The sequence below is a fragment of the Castanea sativa genome, chromosome 2, assembly GCF_040712315.1.
Source record: "Castanea sativa cultivar Marrone di Chiusa Pesio chromosome 2, ASM4071231v1".
Lineage (NCBI taxonomy): Eukaryota > Viridiplantae > Streptophyta > Magnoliopsida > Fagales > Fagaceae > Castanea > Castanea sativa.
Window position 1 is genome coordinate 51,289,459 of NC_134014.1, and position 22,490 is coordinate 51,311,948.

The following is a 22,490-nucleotide window of genomic DNA, read 5'->3' on the forward strand; positions in this document are numbered from 1 at the left end:
GCAAACGGATTTGTCCCTTCGGCACAACGGCTCTCCCTTCAAAGCTTATAAGTGGCGAGTCATAAGGAGTAAGGTCTTCCAACTTCAACCTTAAACCCTTAAATAGATCAGGGTACATGATATCTGCACCGCTGCCCTGATCTATCATCACCCTTCTCACGTCATAGTTCCCAATCTTGAGGGTGACCACAAGAGCATCGTCATGGGGCTGGATAGTCCCTATCTTATCCTCCTCGGAGAAACCTAGGACGGGTAAGATGCCCTTCATCCTCTTCGGCCTACTACCCATATCCTCGACCTGAGGATGGGAAACTGCCATCACCCTAGTGGGACCTGAGCCGGTCCTGCCAGGGGCAGCGAAGATAACATTAATTGTTCCCAAGGCTGGCCGAAATGTATTGTTCCTCTGGTTGTTTGAACCAACTTGACTAACCTGCCCAGTGGGCTGACACAAGTGCTGCTTCAACTTTCCCTCACTGACGAGCTGCTCTAGATGGTTCCACAGGGTCCGACAGTTCTCGGTAGTGTGGCCCACATCCTGATGGTACTGACAAAAGAGATTTTGGTTTCTTTTCGCAGGGTCCCCTGCCATCTTGCCTGGCCATCTGAAGAAAGGCTCTTTACGAACTTTCTCTAGTAACTGATGCACCGGTTCTCGGAACACAGTATTTACAGCCTGAGGTGCTGCCGAGCCGGATTGCCCGAAGTAATCCCTCATCGGCTTGTTGTTGTGGTATCTATCCGACCTGAAATCCCTTCTCTCCTGCGGGATAACCTTTTCCTTTCCCTTCCCTTGCTGCTGGTCTTCTTCTACCCTATTGTACTCATCAATACGATCCATAAGGCGGCGTACACTGCGGACGTGCTTTTTCATCAAAGACTTTCTTAGGTCGTGGTCAGTAGGGAGACCTACCTTAAAGGTATTAAGAGCCACCTCATCAAAGTCGCCATCTATCTCGTTAAACATCTCCCAGTATCGGTCGGAGTATGCTTTCAGTGTCTCCCCTTCCTTCATGGCCATGGATAGCAGCGAATCCAATGGCCGAGGGACTCTGCTACACGTAATGAACCGCGAAGCGAATGCCCTAGTCAGCTCCCCAAACGAGCCTACGGACCCAGATTTGAGACCGTTAAACCATCTCATAGCCACAGGTCCCAAGCTGGAGGGGAAAACTTTACACATCAGAGTCTCATTGTGAGAGTGCACCACCATCCTCTGGTTGAAGTGACTCACGTGCTCCACCGGATCAGTCCGGCCATTATAAATGGTGAAGGTGGGCTGGGTGAACCTCTTGGGAAGCTTCCCCCTCTCAATCCTCCGCGAAAACGGAGATTTAGAGAGTTGGTGCAACGCCCTACTCATAGTATCGTTGCCTAAGCCCCTAGAACGAAGCTTCTTACGTCTACGGGTTGGCTGGTCGCCCTCCTCACCGGAGGACGTTACACTGGTGGGAGAGCGCGACCTTGAGCTGTGGCCAGCTCCCCTATCCTCCTCTGAGGAAGAATTAGATGAGGACGGTGAAAACCTACGCTTAGCGCGGCGTAGCTTTCTCTTTAGACGGTTGATTTCCTTCTGCATGGATTTAGAACCCTCATCGTGGGTGGTGCTACCCCCTTCATGAATATGGCCAGCACCTGGATATTCTGTATGGACACTCCCTTCACGATCCCTTCGACGTTCAAGACGTTCGAAATGGTCTTCCGGTTGTGATCCCTGTGACTCTGCATGGTGAGAGCCTAAGCCTGCCATAATATTCCTACCTCTTCTAGACTAGATTCTCCACAGACGGCGCCAATTGTAAGTGCACAATTGCACCTGGCCCCAAGAACAGTTACGGGCTCAGGCCCAATGAGCCTTAAACAATGTAATTTGTAGAGTGTGGGCTTGAAACCCAGGTTAGAAGTGTTTGAGGATTAAATGGCAAGCCAAAGATTATAAACACTTAAAAACAACAAAGAATACTATAAGTCAATCTGCTCGGACGTAAGCCGAGAACTGTTCTTATATTATTTCTCTCTCTCTCCCTCTTTCTCTTTCCTTTAAGTTACAAAAAGGGGATCCTATTTTCTGTCTTAGATTGCTCTTTAAATACTACTCTTTTGAATACTTTGTACACGTGTTGCCTCACCTCCCCCTTAGCCCAGATATTTCTTTTCTCAGTGCCTTTGAATAGTAACCAGAAGTTTCTCTTCCACTGTTCAGGTGTCACTTCTCCATAAATGCGGCCAGGGTGGTAGGTGCAGAGTCTTTAATGTGGAGGTGGCAGCCTTTATCTTTGACATTTCTTCAATACCGGTGCTTCTGGGGCATTCTAGGGTTTCCCCCTTTTAACCATTGGCCTTAACCGTGTCATCCCCTAATCTTTACTACGAAATCCCAAGTTCTTCGGTGTCCATCCGAGGGTAAGTTCACCCTCGGCTGGATCCTCGGATCCTCGGCGTATGGGCCGACCCATAGTACTAACAAATTCTACACCCAGGAGCAGGTCGGCCTTCCTTAACACGGCCCAAAAGGCCCACATTCTCATCAGGATCTTTTTGCCCCCCACAATAGACTTGATAGTAGATTGTGTAAAATTGTAAATTGGTTCTTACAATATCAAATTATTGTTTATAATTTATTGATAATATAATCATTCAATTCATATTAAAAATTATATATAAGTAGTTTTAATAATACAAAGTTGCTGAATCCAATTTTCATAAACTCATAAAATGAAAATCATTCTATATAATTAACTCAAATAATATAATTTCAAGAAGGTTGTAAACAAGTTCGAGCTTGTTTAACAAAAAATGAACAAAGCTTAAATGTATAATCTTATTTAATTGGCGATGAGTTCTCTAACTTCGCTTGTATTTGAAATAAAATTTAAATTACAACCCCATATGGGATATTAGTGTGCCCTTTACTTGTGGTTACTTTTGTTATTAAGTGGAGGGTTGCCACGTGTAGCCATGTAGGGTTGGGATTTGGGATGTATGGGATTCAAGTGAATAAGTCTAGCACTGTAAACTTTTACACACATATTTTGTCACAATTATTCTATATAACAAATTGTAATTAGGTGTTTATCACTATTATATAGACTCACGTGAATAGTATACACGTAAAATAGTACACAAGTGAAATGTGTGGTACTAAACGTCTTCGATTCAAGCGGAGGTATGTAAGAGAAGCATATAAATTAGGGACAGCAAGATTTACAGTTAAGTGGCAAAATTCTTTTGTCTTTATTAATTGTTGAAATTATTGCTTTTTACGGATGGAAAATGAAAAGGAGATGCGATGCCGTTTTTGTCCTGTGTAAGTGAGGCCAGAGGTGACAGCAACAAGTGTGCGAAATTATCCGGCGGTCCTCCAGATATGTTAAGGGATTTATTTTATGATTTTTCCCCTTTTCTTCTTTTAAGTGGATGGAATATATCCTTTTAAAGATTAGGATAATGAATTCTTTGGATCCCATATTTTCCTTGAAAAGGAGAAAAAGCATTCCATTATTATTTCTTAATCTACAAGATTATCAGTGATTTATCTCGGGTTAATTAGAATATTCAAATTAACGAGCATATTTTTAATAGATATGATAGGATTTGAACTTATAGATAATCTTTATTATAAAGTCAAGACACTAAATAATTTTACTTTTGATGTAAGCAAAACTTGAATTTGATTCTCTTATTTAATGGGTTGAGTTAAGTGGTACATAATTAACCAATTAGGTTTATCTCCAATTGTATTATCCATAATTACGTTCACTTTTTTCAAATTATTTATGTTTTAAGGTTTTTTTAATTAAGGGTAGGATGACAAATTAGCCATATGATTCAAGCTTCAATTCTCTCTCTAAAAATCCCATCTTCTATAGATTTATTGAATTTGATTGATATCGGATTTATAAATCATCTATTTAAGTTTTAGTTTTTGTAAAAAAATTATATATAAAAAAAGTTTGACTCCTAGTGGACCCAACTTAAAGATCTGCTCTAATTTCAAAAATTTTGGAGCATTCTATATCAGCAGTTTGTAAAAATGTTGTAAAATAGTTTGTGTCTGTAGCATTACTCTTTTTTTTTAATTGTTGTAGCATTACTCTTTCACTATTTAACTAGTCAAATTTATAGAGTGTGGACATATTTCAATAATTATTACATATCAATAATTTGTGCCTTGGACTGTATACTCTTGGTGCAATAATCACTCCACAAGTATAAGTGTTTGTGGGGTGTGGGGGTAAGGGTCAGGGTTCAAGTCTCCAGAAGAGAATTTCACACACACATATACACTCAGATTAGGCTAGAGTAGAATTCTATCTTGTATTAAAAATAATAATAAAAATAATATTTTGTGCCTTGGTGCTATATGAAAAGTCTCTAGGATCAGTTCTAATGTGGGTTTTAAATTGTTACTGCCACTTACCCATAGTAGTTACTTTTCATGATATTCATATCTTTAAATGAAAACAACAGTTTAATCTCAAATCATAAGTTACTAACTTTTTAAAAATAAATAAATTTAAGCATCGCCTTCTTTTTGTAAGGGATGACTTTAAGCATCACTTCAATACAAACTTGTGATACTCCCTACCTCTTACTTTAGACAGTTGCACTAAACCATATTCTTTAGAAAATCAATTTTATTTCTCAAAAAAAAAAGTCTCCTTAAGGATATTAGGCTAGTATTGGATGATTTTATCTTCTAAGTTAAACTTAGATTTCAGACCTTGGAATTAGACTTAAACTCAATTCTTCTTCTTTTTCTTCTATTATTTATTTATTATTTTTTAAAACTAGCACGAGTGTTCAGAGCCTTATGAGTACTTGGCTATTCTCTTGGATGTGCAAAATCCCTCCATTTTACACACCCGATAGTTATAGGGAGGACTCTAGAGGTGGTCTCAAATTAATGCATTTACCTACTTACATGGATACCCTAGTTTGCCATCTTCATCGCATAATGATGTTTGTGTATGAAATTTAACCTAACCTATTGTTCATAAATTTTTTGGGGCGGTTACTTCTTAAGTCTATATTAATGTAGGAAACTGGCATTCAACTTTGGTGTGATTTATTTGTTGAAGCAGTTTCAAACTTTCATTATGACCTTAGACACCAAAACTTACCCCAAATTTGGGGTTCAACGTCTTCACAAATCTAATTGACTTTCCATGCAATTTATTTCCATTGCATCAAGATTGTAATAAAGTCGTAGATTATTAAATCACTCCCAAGCACCCTCCCTTTAGCAGGAGAAGGTATCTCATACATCCAATATATGTATCATCCCTCTCATAATGTGTAAGTCGTACATATATATAATTCATAAGATAATTATTGTCTTAGAGGAGGCTCCAAGTTTGAATATGCAGGGTGCTTATCCCCTACTTATTGTAAAAAAGAAGAAGAGAGAAAATATTAAATCAGTAGGAACTAGGTAACAATGAGATTTGAGTATACAAAAAGAATTAAAAAAAAAAGGCAATTTAACAAGTGACCAGGCTGGTAGAAACCTTCTCATATTGAAACTTCCGAACAAATGATGAGCTTGCGCAACTAAAAATGGCAAGATATCCAAAAATCGATTTGGTGATCTCTTAAAAGCAGATATCAACCTTGCGCTAAGCATGTAAATGAATCTTTTCTATCGTTTGAGTTGGTTCAGAGTAAAAGTAGGTACAAATTCTACTTGACAGTTTCATTATTCTTCTGTGGAGTGTGTTTGAATGTTAGGTGTTAGCTGATGGGAAAGCAGATATAACTTGTCATCTGTATCATTCAAACCAAGGCTCTCGTCACCTTCATAATCAATGCCAATTTCACTTGAAGAAGAATTATCAGCATCCAGCTCGTGCAGTTCTGATATTATCAGTGCATTCATTCTTGCTCGTTCACGGTCTCTTGGATATGTGCAATAGAGGAATGAGTAGATGAAGCAACAAATTGCGGAAGGAATGCCAATTACTACATAGAGTGCTTTGGCAAGTGATGCAGCATTTTCTCTATCTGTTTCAATCCCTACAGAATTTGAGGATCCTTTCAGATTTGGTTTATAACCATAAACTTTCTGAGCCAAGATCCCAACTACGGCGGGAGAAAATGATGCTAGCATGGACTCAAATGATTCATCCAAAGCATAGATGCTTGTACGAGACTTCTCAGGAACTATCTCTGCAAATATTGGACTGTACACCATTTGAATATCAAAGAAAGAGTTGAGGTATGTTAATTGCAACATCATTAGTTAAAGTTAACATAGCATAGTTGAGCATGCCTCGCTTCAAAACATGAGCAGTTGCAACTATAATATGACGTTCTGATAATAACTTATCAACGTTTCTCAGCCATGGAAAGAAGTGCATTGAAGAGTGTGTTTTCACTTGACTGATCATGTATTCAGGGGGGAAAAAAGGACTGATCATGTGTATATAGTTGCTGCTTATGCAATCTTTATGTTGAAGAGGAACGCCAGGTCAAGGGAAATTGTGAAAACAAAGGTAAAAAAGCAGAACAGCCATGTTGAATTGTTGACAATTGAATTTGGCTGCTCTTTTAAAGCTATTTATTTCTCCAAGTCTAACATTAATACCGTGTACACTAACATATGCCTAATCACTTTCTGCACACTGTATTGATCTTAAACCTCAACAAGATCTGATTATTATTTCTAAGGTTATTATCTACACATGGTCCTTCTGAAGCAGTCAGGAGGTGGGGATCTAGATACTAGATATGGTCATAACATCAAATATTTTAGCATGAAGTAACCTAGCTCAAGAACTAAATCTGAGCACTTTTGCATCACTATAACCCGAAAAATTTTACAATTACAGATGGACAATCACCCCGGTGTAATCAACACTATTACAATCAATTCCAAAATACTAAACAATTAGAAGGGGAAAATCAGAGAATGTGCCGAGCACATAATTGATTAAGTGTACATACTTGTTAGTTGCTGGAGCTGCCCAGGATGTGAAAAATCCAATGATGAACAAGACCAATCCATACATGAATGCAGAAGATGGATCATCAGGCAATAGTACCAGCAAAATTCCGGTTAAAGGAATGGCTGAAGCCGTGCATATCTGTGACAGAATTGTTCTTCCAGTATTGGGTAAACGTTTTGCAAGGATATCCCCCATCCATCCACCAAAAAGACCCCCAAGTGAAACCCCAATTACTCGTATGGTAGAAAGGAATGCTGTTTTTTCATGTGAGAAACCAACAAGTTCCAACCACATCGGAGCAAATGACCAAGCTGCCCCAGCAAATGATCCAGAAACACCCTGAGCCACAATTACCTGAAAAGATGGGATTCTAATAACTGACTTTGCTTCCTTAATTAGGTCCTTCACATCCGACCAAAAAGGCTTTTGATTTTGAACTCCATTTCTAGCTGTACTATTGCTCTTAGAAAAATGTGGATCATTTGCAAATAGGCCAACTAATATACCAACTACGACACTTATGACTGCAATAAGATGGAAAGCTATTCTCCAACCAGGTACACCCAGAATAGAAGTTGGGGCAAAAAGTACAGCACACAGGCCACCAATGATGGACCCAAGGTTTCCTGTTAGTTGTAACCATCCAAAAGCCAAACCTCGGTTGCTATCATCAGTTGAATCAGCAACTAGGGACTGAATTGCAGGTATAACTATGGCAAGTCCAATTCCATTTAAACCTCGTGACACTGCCACCTGATTAACCAAATGAACCAAATTGAATGTTAAAGACTCTTGCACCAGAGATAATGCTCTAGGTCTTTCCTACTCATGGGTCATTCTCTTTTCTTTTTTTAAATGACTATTTTTACTATTAAGCAAATATTTCTTTTTTGAGTGGGACTAGAACGTAATAAGTTATTTATCCTGTAATTCAAAGACTTAGAAATTTAAAACCAGAGCTCGGTTTGTAATAATGCAATACATAAGGAATGAAATTTCTCACGTATTTTTTTTTTTCATTCATTTTAGAAAAAAAGACTTAGGTGAAAGCAAAAGTAAAAGTGTAAAACATAGTACTTTCCATAAAAAGAAACCTTGGTCAAACAAAAAACTTCTATAAGTGGCAAAGAAGTCTTAGAAGTGGGCAAGTAAAAAAGAAAACCAACATATACTAGATTGGTATATGGATCTGCACGTCTAAAAGAATATGCAATAACAAAGAATTGAATTCAAAAAGAAAAGGTTACAAATCTAAACAAAAGCAAGAAAAGAAGTGTGTTATACCTGGAAGAAGGTGGAGGAGATGGCAACACAGAAGGTGGCGGCGGCCCAGAGGAAAGCTCCGAGAGCAATGACATGGGCACGGTTGTGACGGAGAGCTAAGTAAGCAGCAAGTGGGTAACAAGAAGATTGCACTATCGATCGGAAGAGAGTGAGTGAGCCTAACCCAGTTGGGTCAGTGTGTAGAGCTTCCCCTACCTCCTTGTACACGCCTGGCAACAAAGCCTCATCAGCACTTTCCATGATACCAGCCAGATTCACCAGCGCCAATGTCAAAGTCTCTGCTTTCACTTTCATTTTCATTTTCATTTAAACTCTTCTTTTTTGGTCAAACTGCTTTCTTTTTCTCTCTCTCTCTCTCTCTCTCTCTCTCAGGTGCTTCATATTAGAGAGAGAGAGAGAGAGAGAGAGAGAGAGCAGGCAGCTGAGCTGGGGTATTGTCTAGTGTGTAGAAATATTAATTTTCTATTGGTAACTTGTTAATCAAGATGACTATTTTTTTAGTGATGGGGAGATTAAGAACACAACAACAATAATAAAAATTAAAGAAAATAGGATTGACATCTAAAGTGATTACGATTAACAACTAATAAGTTTGTTAAATTTACTTGAACTAAATGAAAGAGCGTAAAGATGTCATTATTACTAAGTTAATACATGAATACATCCGGATATATACTAAGATACTGTTTAGTTACATCACAAACAAAGTAAAATAAAAGTAACTAGTCTTTAACATACAGATTCCAGTGTTGTCCCAAATGTACCAGGTAGCCAAAACATTAGGACAATTATCATGCAACACTTTCTTTAATTTTCTGTTGGTTATCTCGTGGTTGCTAAAAGATCAGAACACCTATTTGCATCAAGATAGACATGCTCTATTGTTACTTGTCACTTTTTCTCTATAGCTTCCACCGTTCCAGCAATAAAACAAGACTTACCATTACTGTAACTTTTGAGTTTGTTAAGAAATGGGCCGTTAATCAAGAATATGTTTCAATTAGTAATTTTTGTGACTTCGATCTCGAGCTAGGTTCAAACCATATCTAATAGCCCATAATTTTGATGTTATACTTTTTGTCCATCCTAGATGCAAAAAGAAGCTTGTAATTTGTTTCGTGGGGACTAAATAGTATTCAACTTTATGGGTCGACACGAACATGACACATTTTTTAATTGTGTAAGGATTTCTCAATTTTAATATGACCTATTTATTAAACATGTTAACACAACATGTCTTGACAGCTTGAAATTACCCATTTGGACCCAGAGTCCTAATTTGATCATTCTTTGCTTCTTTTGTGGTTTTTGACATTTTTCTAATTTTAGCCATTTTAGAGTTAGGAATCATTAGGGTTCATTTATTAATCTTAAATATTAATTAATTATCTCAAATTTCAAGATAATTAATTGATGATTTAAAACAAGTAAATTAGTTAAGAGAAATGCTACGTGCATAACATTTTTACAACAAATCACAGATGGTTAGTTGTTATTCGTTCAAATTTGAACCTAACACTAAGATTACTTTTTTGCCTCAACAATAACAACTAGTAACAACTTGCCACTTAGAATTTGTTGTAAAAATGTTGTGAACATATTATTTCTCATTTTTTAATTATTCAGTGTATCAATATGCGATCATGCATTAAAATTGAACCAATTAAATTATGACACTTCATTAAATAAAATTGATTCTTTAAAAATCAATCATAATTAATTGATCATAATCATGGGGAATCAACCTCAGTTGCAAATGCATATTGAAATCTTAATTTTGACTATAACTTTTGATTTGGTGGTTCAATTTAAGCACACAATATGTTGTTTTGATTGTTAGAACTTCTAGATTTATTTTCAACGGATATTAAACAATCTAACATTAAAAATTATGAATTTTCCCTTACGTCATGAAATGACGACACTGCCCTTGAGGTAAGGTTAAGCAAAGGGTGCAAAATGGAGTATCTACATAGCTCTAAGTTCTTAGCCCCTCAATCTCCTGAAAATTGTGCATAAGGTGCTTTATATAGTCATGCTCAATGTCGGGTTTAGGTGACAGTTGAAACTGAGGTTAACATGGAAACAAGGTTTGGTTTTCGCGACCTCACTTGAGCAAGCTTCAAGTGAGGGTTAGACAAGCCTTTTGCTATTTAAGTGATTTGCTTGAGCAGGTATAATTCTTGCTTGAGCTCGCCTCTTCCATCTAGCTTGAGCAAGTCTTGATCTCATTCAAGCGAGCTATAAATTTCAACACTTCAAGACTCTTCTAGTCAGATTTATAGATTTATACATCATGCTATATTACACCAACAATCTAGAATTCGATTAAAAGCAAATGCCATGGAATCGGACAACACTAAAAACCTAACGGTATGTTTACTTGAAGAAACTTCAGAAGCAAACACACAATACACAATGTGTGCCCATTAAGTCTTTTTATTGTTTGAGTTCATCGTCCTTCCATGTCTGTGAATGTTAGCTGATAGGGAAAGCAGAGTTGACTTGTCATTAATGTCAATTTCACTTGAAGGAGAATCATTAGCCTCAAGCTGTTGCATTTCTGACACTATCAACGAATTCACTCTTGCCCGTTCGTGGTCTCGTGGGTATGTGCAATAGAGGAATGAGTAGATGAAGCAGCTAATTGCCGATGGAAAACCAATTGCTACATAGAGTGCCTTGGCGAGTGATGCAGCATTTTCTCTATTTGTTTCATCAATCCCTAAAAAGTTAGAAGATCCTTCTCGATCTGCTTTATAACCATATACATTCTGAGCCAAAATCTCAACTATAGCAGGAGCCAATGATGCTAGCATAGTCTCAAAAGATCGATCCAAAGCATAGATGCTTGTACGAGACTTTTCAGGGACTATTTCTGCAAAGATTGGACTGTGCAACATTTACATATTAATGAAATAGTAACCTTCAATATTTTAGCTCAAAGTAACCCAGCTAAGGATTTATACTTGTGCACTTAAATCCTGGGGCTTTTACTAGTGCAGATGGACAATGGCTTGTCTAATAACACTATCACTGACAATTCCAAAACACTATAACACTAGTAAGAGAGAATGTGCAGAGTTCACAATCAACAATTAATACTTACTTGTTAGTTGCTGGAGCTTCCCGGGATGCACAAAATCCAATAATGAACAATACCAGTCCATGCATGAATGCCGTAGATGGATCATAAGGCAATACAAGCAGGAAAAGTGCTATTAAAGGAATCGCTGAACCTGAGCTTATCTGTGACAAAATTATTCTTCCAGTATTAGGTAAACGCTTTGCAACAATATCCCCCATCCTTCCACCAAACAGACCCCCAAGTGAAACACCAATTACTAGTATAGTCCAAAGGAATGCTGTTTCTTCATGGGAGAAACCTACAAGTTCCAACCACATAGGAGCAAACGCCCAAGCTGACCCAGAGAATGATTCAAAAACACCCTGAGCCACAATTACCTGGAAAGATGGGATTCTAATAACCGACTTTGCTTCATTAATTAGGTCCTTCACATCTGACCAAAAAGGCTTTTCAATTTGATTTCTAGTTATACTATTGCTCTCATAGAAACGTGGATCTTTTGCGAAAAGGCGGACTAATATACCAACTATGACACTTATGATTGCAACCAGATGAAAAGCAATTCTCCAACCAGGTATACCCATGATAGAAGTTGCAGCAAAAAGTACAGCACACAGTCCACCAATTATGGATCCAAGGTTTCCTGTCAGTTGCAGCCATCCAAAAGCCAAACCGCGGTTGCTATCATCAGTTGAATCAGCAACAAGGGATTGAATAGCAGGTATAACAATTGCAAGTCCAATTCCATTTAAACCTTGAGAGACCGCCACCTAAATTAACCAAATGTACCAAAATGTGAGACCATGCTAATTAGAAGAACTATGTCTTTGTCAGTATTGCCTAGCTATTTGGGGGCAGCAAGCATCAAAGACTTATTTACAATGAATTTTTTAGGTGAGTGTAACATTCTAGAGAGTTAGTGAAATACAATAAGAGTGGTGCTAGGCCAGCTCAAGAACTTTTATATGGATTCTTAACAAAAAAAGAATGTTTAGAAGGGGGAGTGGTATCATTCTTATTATTGTCCCATTACAAATGCTAAAGAAAAAAGTTTAAGCCAAAATGTTTCCTACATGTATTTCCACTCATTTTCACATCTTTCTGATTTAACCAAAACCCAACTTAACGTGCTGAATGGATCTGGACTTGCACATATGATATTAATATATAAAAGAAGAGAAATGAAAAATGAAAATTTATATATACAAATTTTAAACATAAGCACAGAAGAAAGAATAAGGAAGTTGTATAGGAATAGAGGTACCTGAAAGAAGGTGGAGGAGATGGCAACACAGAAAGTGGCAGCAGCCCAGAGAAAAGAACCAAGAGCAATGACATGGGCACGGTTGTGGCGAAGAGCTAAGTAAGCAGCTATTGGGTAACATAAAGACTGCACTAAGGATCGGAGGAGAGTGAGTGAGCCCAACCCAGTTGGATCGATGTGTAGAGCTTCACCAACCTCCTTGTACACGCCTGGCAACAACGCCTCATCAGCTCTCTCCATAATACCAGCCAGATTGACCAGCACCAACGTCAAAGCCTCTGATTTCATTTTCATATCACTCTGTTTCAGTCACTGTACTCTGTTTTCCTCTGCTTCATATTGTGTGTACCAGTACTACTGGAGTTGGGAATGGCGTTGACTTTCAGTCGGGCATTCCAGATACCCTGATGGTCTCCCAGTTTGCATCTAATGTCTACATTTTTGGCAAAACGGCTAAATATAAAGTATAGAGTACAACATCCATCTTTCCAAAGAATCTAGAAAGATGCTCATGTTTTTGGAAACTCAATTTTAACAAATGTCAAGTTCTATTCATATTTTGAGATTTAAATTTTTAAAAATTTTTAAATAAAACTCGGTATTACTAATGTCATGTTCTACTTAAAAATGTGCATAAAACTCGATTTTGAAAATATCAAGTTTTACACCGAACTTGATTTTATGGCCATTTTGCTAAATACTTTGGAAAGAGTGGTGTTTTGCTACATACTCTAAAAATAAAGTGCATTTAGTCATTTCCTCCCTAATTTTGCCCTATAAATTATGTGAGTCACAATTCAAAACAAGAGTGCCGTGAAAATGTCCGTGCATTGTCTTTAGAATTGTAATGGGTCCTAGTATAATTATTTTTTAGATAAAAAGTGTTACACACATTTACAAGTGACTAAAATTGTAAGTTAGTCATAATTTTTACTTCGAAATTATGTATTCAACGCACAGTTTTAGTTGTTTTTTGATATGTGAGTAATAAACATTAATTTTTATTTTTATTTTATTTTGATGTGATTTGACACTTACTTTTTGTAAAATGTTATGAGATTTTGTTGCATCTTTAGAAGAACTCCATAGAAGAACTCCAGTTGGTATCCGTGCTATGTCAGCCAATCATCAGGACTCAATCCCTTTTGCTGTTTTATCTTTCTGTTCCTTCTTGGGATTGCCTAATGAAACTTAAAACATTTCCTCTCTGACAGAACACAACGTCCATCTTACAAACAAGACTACCTCAATATATTCAAAAACATTCTCAGGTAATTATTTGTGCACATGTTGTCAAGACTCATACTGTGTCTCTTAGCATTCTTGAATGACTACTCTTCCATCATTTGAAGACCATGAAATTGCTTGCATTTTATTATAAAATATAAATCCTTACTATAGTTTCTTTAGCCAGAAGTGAACTCAGATTTTGGTTCTTACAAAATTGGCTTCAGTTTTGAGCTAAAGAATTATTGATTAAGCAAGTACATATAATATATACTTTCTTGGTTTTAGAACAGGCTCAAATGGATACAGCAAAGTTGGATAATAGAAGGAGAACTTGGTCAGTTAAAACAGCCGTATATTTGTATGGAGATAGGTTCTTGAAGGTAGTCCTTCACTCAAGAAACCCAGATGGATTTCTCTCAGTTATTTTTCAAAAACTGTCAAAATCTCATCATACCATTTACATTTAATTCTATACAATATCATCCATTTGCATTTTCTAATGAAACTTTTTCTTCTGAATTCTTAAATAAGTCATCTTCAAGAGCAAAAGAAGTCCATATGGCAAGAAGGGACATTGATAGTCTGATAGATACAAAGACAGCAAGAAGGCTGCTGAGTTAGCAAGAGCTCAAAGAGGATCCTAGCTCCCTAATGCAAAGAAGACAGTGAAAGATCTATTTGTATTAGTCAAGGAGTCGAACATGAAGGCAAAGGCACAGATGCAAGACTTTGAGATGCTAAAGAAATCAGAAATGCGTGATGAAGGGGCATTGGCTGGGAGGAACATTGAGAGTTATCAGTATGAAGAAGTGATGAGAGAATTGGAATTTGTGAAACATGAATTGGGTAAGCTTAAGCTTGACAAGGCTTACGTTTTGGAAGAGAAATCGAGGATGGAGAAGGAAGTTAAAGCCTCAAGTTCAAAAATGCTGTCTTATTTGAACTCTGTTAAAGCCCTTAGGAAATAGATTGAGGGTGCCAATGAAGAAGAAGTGCTTGTTGAGTTGGCACGGATTGAGGCTTCAAAAGAGTTTGGAAAGATAAAGCTCAAAGAGTGAAGGAAACCGCTAAATTCTCAGCTTCAAGGGATAAAACCAAGCAGAAGATGAAGGATATTTGAAGAGATTCACCGAACAAAGAGCTTGAAGCGAAATTGACTGCCACTATGTCTGATGTTCATGTGTTTCAATTTGCAAAATGAGCTAAAGCTTAGTGAAAGAAATGGAAGCAAAGGTTCAAAGAAATGATAGCTTGAGCTGTAGTAGTTTTGAAAAGGCAAAGAATTGTGAACTTCATTACTTCACCTTCATTGAAGTCAATTACAGCAGATATGGAAGCAGCAAAAAAAAGAATTGTCTTTGGTCAGAGAAAAAGGTTTTCAGTTCATGTCCTCCATGGACATTATAAGAAATCAACTACAGCGTGTCACGAAAGAGACAGTTTGGTTGAAGAAAATAGAAGTGAATCCTGATTTAACCATTCAAAATCTCAATTCAAAGCTGCTCAGAGCCAAGTCCAAGTTGGAAGCTGTATCTGCAGCTAAGGAAAAGGCTAAATCAATTTAGTCAATCTATTCATAACTCTTGATCAGCTTAAGACAGAAGAGAGGCTGCAAAGAAAGAAAAGTAGTTTTCGTGTGTGTGTGTGTGTGTGTGGCTAAAGAAAGAAAAGGAGCTTAATACAGCAAAAACTGCAACCATCAAGGCAAACATTCAAAAGACTGAGTTTGAGATAAACTTAACTGAGAACTCTTATTGAGAAGACCATGACAGCCAGGGCATTGGCATCGCAGCATAGTTCCAAGATTAGCATTTCAAAGTTTGAATGAGTATCTAACTGGGCATGCAGTTAGGTAAAGGAACTGCTGATAAAAAGGTTGCTACTGCACATGTATGGATTGAAGCTCTAAAGGCCAGTGAGAAAGAAATATTGATGAAAACAGAATTAGCTCAGAGAGAGATCAGAGAGGTAAGGGTGGAGGAAGAATGTGAGGCCTACAAAACAAAGAGATCACTTTCAGCAAAACGTACAGTTGAGGGAGAATTACAAAACTGGAGACAGAAACGCAAGAAGAATGCAGAAGCTGAAAACTTGCAACTAGAATTACATAGAAAATCTATGAAAGGTAATGGCAGTTTTACTCCATCCAGGCGAGCCAAGTTTCAGAATTCTGCCTCACCAGGCTCACGACATCTTAATTCTTTCACTATATAGAAGAAAAATAAGGCAATGCCTAATCTAGCTAAGCTCATTAGTGGAAAAAGAAATGACAATGATCTGAAAGCTGCCTGAAGTTTGGTGGAGCTATCTGCACCTGTTTTCACAAAATCACTAGGCAAGTGAGTCCAATGAATCAAAAAAAAATATATATATATATATATATAAAAAGAAAACTGTGACATACTTCAAGAAATTGGAGTTGATAGTTGAAGTGATGACTTCATAGGGAAGTGCCCTTCTTTAACATTTCATACTTTCACTTTGCTTACTTCAAAGAAATGACATTCTTGCTTGAGTGTGAGGGATCCATGTGTAATAACCATGGGCTAGTTTTTCTAGCTATAATTTATGTCAATGTGGTTGATCATTTTGAGGCAAGAAGAAAACTCTTGCGGCTACTCATATTGATAAAAATTCCCTGCCAATTTTGGTTTCTTGAATACTCTGGCTTGTTTATGTTAGTACATGCAGCTTCAGTTTTTGTGTAGACATTGGGCATGTAGCAGTGCAGTTTTGCTCCAACATGGTCTTGCCGACTCTATCAAAAGTCAAACATCCCTACTAGACCTTATTTTGGGTCAAAATATGATCCAAGTGCCTCATAGGTAAGAGATTAGTCAAGAAAAAAAGAGGAGAAAATGGAAGTGAAAGAACCTTGTTACTCACCAACAGGCTTTCCTTGCTGAGGAGAGCAATTTGATTTCTAAATCTTCTTATTGACAACTTGAAGATGTGGATGGCTTGATTTGCCACTGAAGTTCATGCAGCATAGCCAGTGATCATGAAAAAAATTTACAAAGATTTTATTCTGTGGTGAAAACTTATCAACGAAATATTTTGGTGTTAACTAAGTTTCTCAACAAGCTCCATGGGAACAGGACAATCCTGAAGAAGATCCTACAATGTATCCAGATAGCTGATAAAAAATCAGAGTTAATGACTTTGAAACATTGAACTATTGTGACTTTCTCGATAGTGTACTAACAATGAAAATTTCAAAATTGTAAAGAAAACTGCTGATAGCTTCCTATGTTGATTTCATAATCAATAAAGCATGCTAGAACAAGATAAACTTAGAGATGTGTGTCAGCATGTGCACAAGTATCTCAAGTGCATCTAGATTTCAATAAGATGAACAACATTAATTTTACAACAAGGCTATAAGAAGAGTTAACAAGTGCACCAAAGTAATTTATAACCTACTCGTGTCCAAAATCATATTACAAGTTATTTACCAAAAGATGGTATGAATAAACATTGTTTTGGATATGAACTTAAAAGGAACATAAAAAGCATTTAACTATTGTGGATAAAGTGTGCCTATGAAGCTTTTTCATTGTGTAAGTTCATTTTTCACAGATTGGAGAACACTGGCTAATGTTAAAGAAGAGATGACTTCTCATTATTATCATCCAACCCTTCATAATCAATGTCAATTTTGTCTGAAAGAATATTATCTGCCTCTATCTTTTGCATTTCAGATTCTATTAATGCATACATTCTTGCATGTTCACGGTCTTTTGGGTATGTGCAGTAGAGGAAGGAGTAGATGAAGCAACAAATTGCCGCTGGAATGCCAATTGCTGTGTAGAGTGCCTTGGCAAGTGATGCAGCATTCTGTCTATCTGTTTCAATCTCTGCAGAGGTTGATGACCCTTTCGGAATTGGTTTATAACCATAAACGTTCTGAGCCAAAATCCCAACTACAGTGGGAGCAAATGATGATAGTATGGTCTCAAATGATCGGTCCAAAGCATAGATGCTCGTACGGGACTTCTCAGGGACTATTTCTGCAAATATTGGACTGTCCACACATTTTACGTTCAAAGAAAACTAGAAAAGTAGAGAATATGAGATATAATTCAATTTGTTCAAGTTAATATTGCCTGAGTTTGGCATGCATTACTTCATATGTAATATGACCAAATGCTTTTGGATGTAAAAGTAGTACTCATTTATGCTGGAGACCAATAAGATTTACTGTTGGAAATATTACACAAAGTAATAAAGGAAGAAAAATTTTAACACAAAAGACAAATAGAAAATAGATAAAAATTGTTATCCTTAGACAATATTTGCCCTTACACTAGAGTTTCTATAGGGTTATCACAAACTTGTCCTCAGAATACAACCAAGTTATTGGGTTCTACAGATAGCAATTCTGGAGAACACCCGCAGGATTTCTTGTATTTCTTAGAAACTAACTTTTTGGGAGAGAAAAGAAGTAGTAATTATCAAGTGAACATAAGCCACTATTTATACTTATAGGGTTATATTTCATCAAAAGGCACGTATGGAAAGTTAAAACATTTCATAAAACCATTCACAAGGCTTGAAACATTTCCAAACGTTCAAAACAATTACCAGAAAGTTCTATAGAAAATTCAGTTTTTACGAGTCTTGACCAATTGAGAGGAATTGAGAATCGATCGAAGGCTCTTTTCGATCGATCGAATAGGAATCGAATAGCGATCGAGTAAGGTAGAAGCTCCAAGATCATTTTCCCCATTACTTCAATCGATCTAGCAAAAACTTTGACCGATCAATCATACTGAATTTCGAATTTTCACTTAGAAAATTCCAGAACTTGAATTTTTTACTTTATCAACTTTATAAAACAATATTCTCCAAACTCAAATATCATTATTACAATCTATCCATGTATATACCTATATATACAACATTTACGTCTATTTTTAAATGCCTTCTCTGAAGTTATAATATTTCATCAAAAGTCACGTATGGAAAGTTAAAACGTTTCATAAAACCGTTCACAAGACTTGAAACCTTTTCAAATGTTCAAAACAGTTACAAAAAAGTTCTGCAGAAAATTCAGTTTTTACGAGTCTAAAACACTGTTGCCAAACTACTTATCGAAAAATTATATTGCTCAGAAGTGTTTCAAGACAAAACACTGTTGCTCTAAAATCTGGCTTCAGTATTGTCCAATTATGGAGGGAAAACCTGACTTAATTGATCATACAACAACCAAACGCATCAACAGTTCCTACACAGAGCAACTTGGTCCGCAGTTATGTTTCTGGCCGTTTATCTTAATAAACACTAACACCAATAATATCGGGTATCAGGTGATTAAGATTCTCTAGGGTGGTGTTACTATAGTGTGGATGCATCATGCATAACATAACCCATCCCTATCTCATGTGCACTTGTATGCTGTGAAAACTGAGCATAAAGGTCTTTTGCACTTCATTATCTCCCCACATGCACAATGAAAAGAAAACGACCTTTGGTTCTCAAAATTAGGAAAGAAAAATATATTTGATCCAGTATACATACTTGTTAGTTGCTGCAGCATCCCAGGATGCAAAAAATCCCAGAATGAACAAGGCCAGTCCATGCATAAATGCAGTGGATGGATCATCGGGCAATACTAGCAGCAAAACTGCAGCTGTAGGAACAAGCGAAGCTGAGCTTATTTGTGACAGAATAATTCTTCCTGAATTGGGTAAGCATTTTGCAAGGTTATCCCCCATCCATCCACCAAACACACATCCAAATGAAGAACCAATTATTAGTATGGTCCAAAGGACTGCTGTTTGTTCATGGGAGAAACCTATAAGCTCCAACCACATAGGGGCAAATGAAAAGGCTGATCCAGGGATTGAACCAGAGACACCTTGTGCGACAATTATCTGGAAAGATGGGATTCTTATTACCGATTTTGCTTCTTGAATCAGCTCTTTAACATTTGACCAAAAAGGTTTATGAATAACTTGATTTCTAGCACCACTATCACTCTTAGAAAAGCGTGGATCATTCGCAAAGAGGCGGACCAATATCCCAACTATGACACTTATAAATGCTACCATATGGAAAGCAATTCTCCAGCCAGCCACGCCCATGACTGATTTTGAGGCTATAAGTACTGAACAGAACCCACCAAAGATGGAGCCAAGGTTCCCTGTTAGTTGTAACAATCCAAAAGCCAAACCACGATTGCTAGCATCAGTTGAGTCAGCAACAAGTGACTGAATGGCAGGTATGACAATGGCAAGTCCAATTCCATTTAAACCTCTTGAGACTGCTACCTAATTAGCCAAATAATCCTACCATATGTTACATTATGCAGCTGAATTAGAAAGGCCTAATTTTCCTACCAAAGCAATAAATGCCATAAAAAAAAATTCCTGCCCACAAGTCTATCCGTCATACATAAACTTAAGTTGTTTAAGATTCAACTTGTCGAAGCTTCAACCATCAAAGCATGCAACTCCTCCATTAAAACTTCAAGATTCCAAGTTTCTTATGTTTTTCCTTAACTCAATTAAACTTGACTTGGATACACCCAAATGCACTAAATTTTGTTAAAATGCCATAGTTTTCAATTTCCACATCAGGTTTCAAATATTATCAATCTCATTTTTTCCTAAAATAGGTAATATTATTTGGTGCCCAAATTCCTTCTTTTTTTTTTTTCTTTTTTTGTTGTTGAAAGTAAGTAGATAGTGGGGGTAAGAGAGGTCGGATCGGAGGTGGGATTTGAAACACAGACATGTAACGCTACAAAAGATACCGGTATGCTATCACGTTGAAGCACACACAATTGCCTATATGTTGATAAGCAACAATATGTACTAACACCAAGTTAAACATCAAGAACCCATATTGCCAATTTCCAAGCCCATCGAACTCAACATGCTAGATAGGTATAGATCAACACTGCCCCCAAAACACACACACAACACACAAAATGCACCATATTATATACTATACAAGTCTAAAAATATCAACAAACAATCAGAAATCTGCCCATGCGATCAAATCTACAATGATAAAACACAAGCAAGAGGAAACTGTGACATGTAGTAGATACCTGGAAAAAGGTGGAAGAGATGGCAACAAGGAAAGTAGCTGCGGCCCAGAGGAAAGCACCAAGAGCAATGACATGGGCACGGTTGTGATTGCTAGCTAAGTAAGCAGCAAGTGGGTAACACAAAGACTGCACTATGGATCGGAAAAAAGTGAGCGAGCCCAAGCCAGTTGGGTCAGTGTGGAGAGCTGCTCCTACTTCCTTGTACACCCCAGGCAGCAACTTCTCGTCAGCTCTCTCCATTATGCTCGCTAGATTTACCAAGAGCAATGTCACAGTCTCTGACTTCATCTTCTTGTTCGATCAAAGTACTGTCCTCTGGCTTTGCTATATTTTTGGAAGGGGTATGTGATAGTTTGACTTTTGGTGGAGCAAGTTGGGAACGTGGAATGGACAAATTGACATATATTTTATTCAGCAAAAAAAAATGACAAATTTTTTGGCACTTTGTTTAATTGTCAAGTTTTTATTGGTCTTATTTGGGCAAACTAGGTTGTCAATTTTTTTTTTTCTTTTACCTATTACTTATGAAAATTTATATGAGAAATTGAAAAAATAGTTAAAAAGTTAGTCAATTTTTCATTTTTTTATAAAAATTTTAAAAATAATTTATTAATGTATGGTGTGAAAGCATACGTTAGTAAAACCCTACTAAAATTCTTCACAAGTGTCAATTTTTTGCGTCTAAATTTTCTCCTTAAAGACCATCATATGTGGACGACTTGCTAGTTATCAATTAGAGAAATTCTATCACCATAATATTTTCATAATATACTCGTAACAAATCTTAAGGTTTAGATTGTGATGGGTTGTTTTTTGTGGATAAAAAAATAATTTTAGTGATAAATTCAAATGAAAACCAATCACAACTTATTATTTATAATTTTTTGTAATAATATTATGAAAATGTTGTAATCCAATAATTTCTTTATTGTGGTTTCTTGAATACTCTGGCTTGTATATGTTAGTACATGCAGCTTCAGTTTTTGTGTAGACATTGGGCATGTAGCAGTGCAGTTTTGCTCCAACATGGTCTTCCCGACTCCATCAAAAGTCAAACATCCCTACTAGACCTTATTTTGGGTCTATTATCCAAGTGCCTCATACGAAGAGATTAGTCAAGAAAAAAAGAGGAGAAAATGGAAGTGAAAGAACCATGTTACTCACCAACAGGCTTTCCTTGCTGAGGAGAGCAATTTGATTTCTAAATCTTCTTATTGACAACTTAAAGATGCAAAGAAGAATATAGAAGTGTGATGAGGAAGGCTTGATTTGCCACTGAAGTTCATGCGGCATAGTCAGTGATCATGAAAAAAATTTAGAAAGATTCATTCCATGGTGAAAACTTTTCAGCGAAATATTTTGGTGTTAACTAAGTTTCTCAACAAGCTCCATGGGAGCAGGACAATCCTGAAGAAGATCCTACAATATATCCAAATTGCTGATAAAAACGAGTTAATGACTTTGAAACACTAACTATTGTGAGTTTCTCAATAGTGTACTGACAATGAAAATTTCAAAATTGTAAAGAAAACTGCTGATATCTTCCTATGTTGATTTCATAATCAATAAAACATGCTAGAACAAGATAAAACTTAGAGATGTGTGTCAGCATGTGCACAA

General features: G+C 36.8%; 3 protein-coding genes and 1 pseudogene across 3 annotated transcripts; 1 reads left to right on the forward strand and 3 right to left on the reverse strand.

Moving 5' to 3' along the window:
• Positions 1-5,310: 5,310 nt before the first annotated feature.
• LOC142626333 (uncharacterized) lies at positions 5,311-8,541 on the reverse strand. The gene is made up of 3 exons (XM_075800153.1): positions 8,232-8,541; positions 6,946-7,700; positions 5,311-6,182 (listed from the first exon to the last, which is right to left on the reverse strand). The coding sequence occupies exons 1-3, from the start codon at positions 8,535-8,537 to the stop codon at positions 5,699-5,701; spliced, it is 1,545 nt and encodes a 514-aa protein (XP_075656268.1). The 5' UTR covers positions 8,538-8,541; the 3' UTR covers positions 5,311-5,698.
• Positions 8,542-10,483: 1,942 nt separating this feature from the next.
• On the reverse strand, positions 10,484-12,986 carry LOC142626391 (uncharacterized). Its single transcript, XM_075800215.1, has 3 exons — positions 12,584-12,986; positions 11,341-12,089; positions 10,484-11,123 (listed from the first exon to the last, which is right to left on the reverse strand). Exons 1-3 carry the CDS (start codon positions 12,875-12,877, stop codon positions 10,661-10,663), a joined length of 1,506 nt encoding a protein of 501 aa, XP_075656330.1. The 5' UTR covers positions 12,878-12,986; the 3' UTR covers positions 10,484-10,660.
• Positions 12,987-14,109: 1,123 nt separating this feature from the next.
• LOC142623805 (protein PLASTID MOVEMENT IMPAIRED 2-like) lies at positions 14,110-16,105 on the forward strand (annotated as a pseudogene).
• Positions 16,106-17,091: 986 nt separating this feature from the next.
• LOC142626148 (uncharacterized) lies at positions 17,092-21,222 on the reverse strand. Its single transcript, XM_075799934.1, has 3 exons — positions 20,871-21,222; positions 19,334-20,085; positions 17,092-17,837 (listed from the first exon to the last, which is right to left on the reverse strand). Exons 1-3 carry the CDS (start codon positions 21,156-21,158, stop codon positions 17,414-17,416), a joined length of 1,464 nt encoding a protein of 487 aa, XP_075656049.1. The 5' UTR covers positions 21,159-21,222; the 3' UTR covers positions 17,092-17,413.
• Between the last annotated feature and the right edge of the window lie 1,268 nt (positions 21,223-22,490).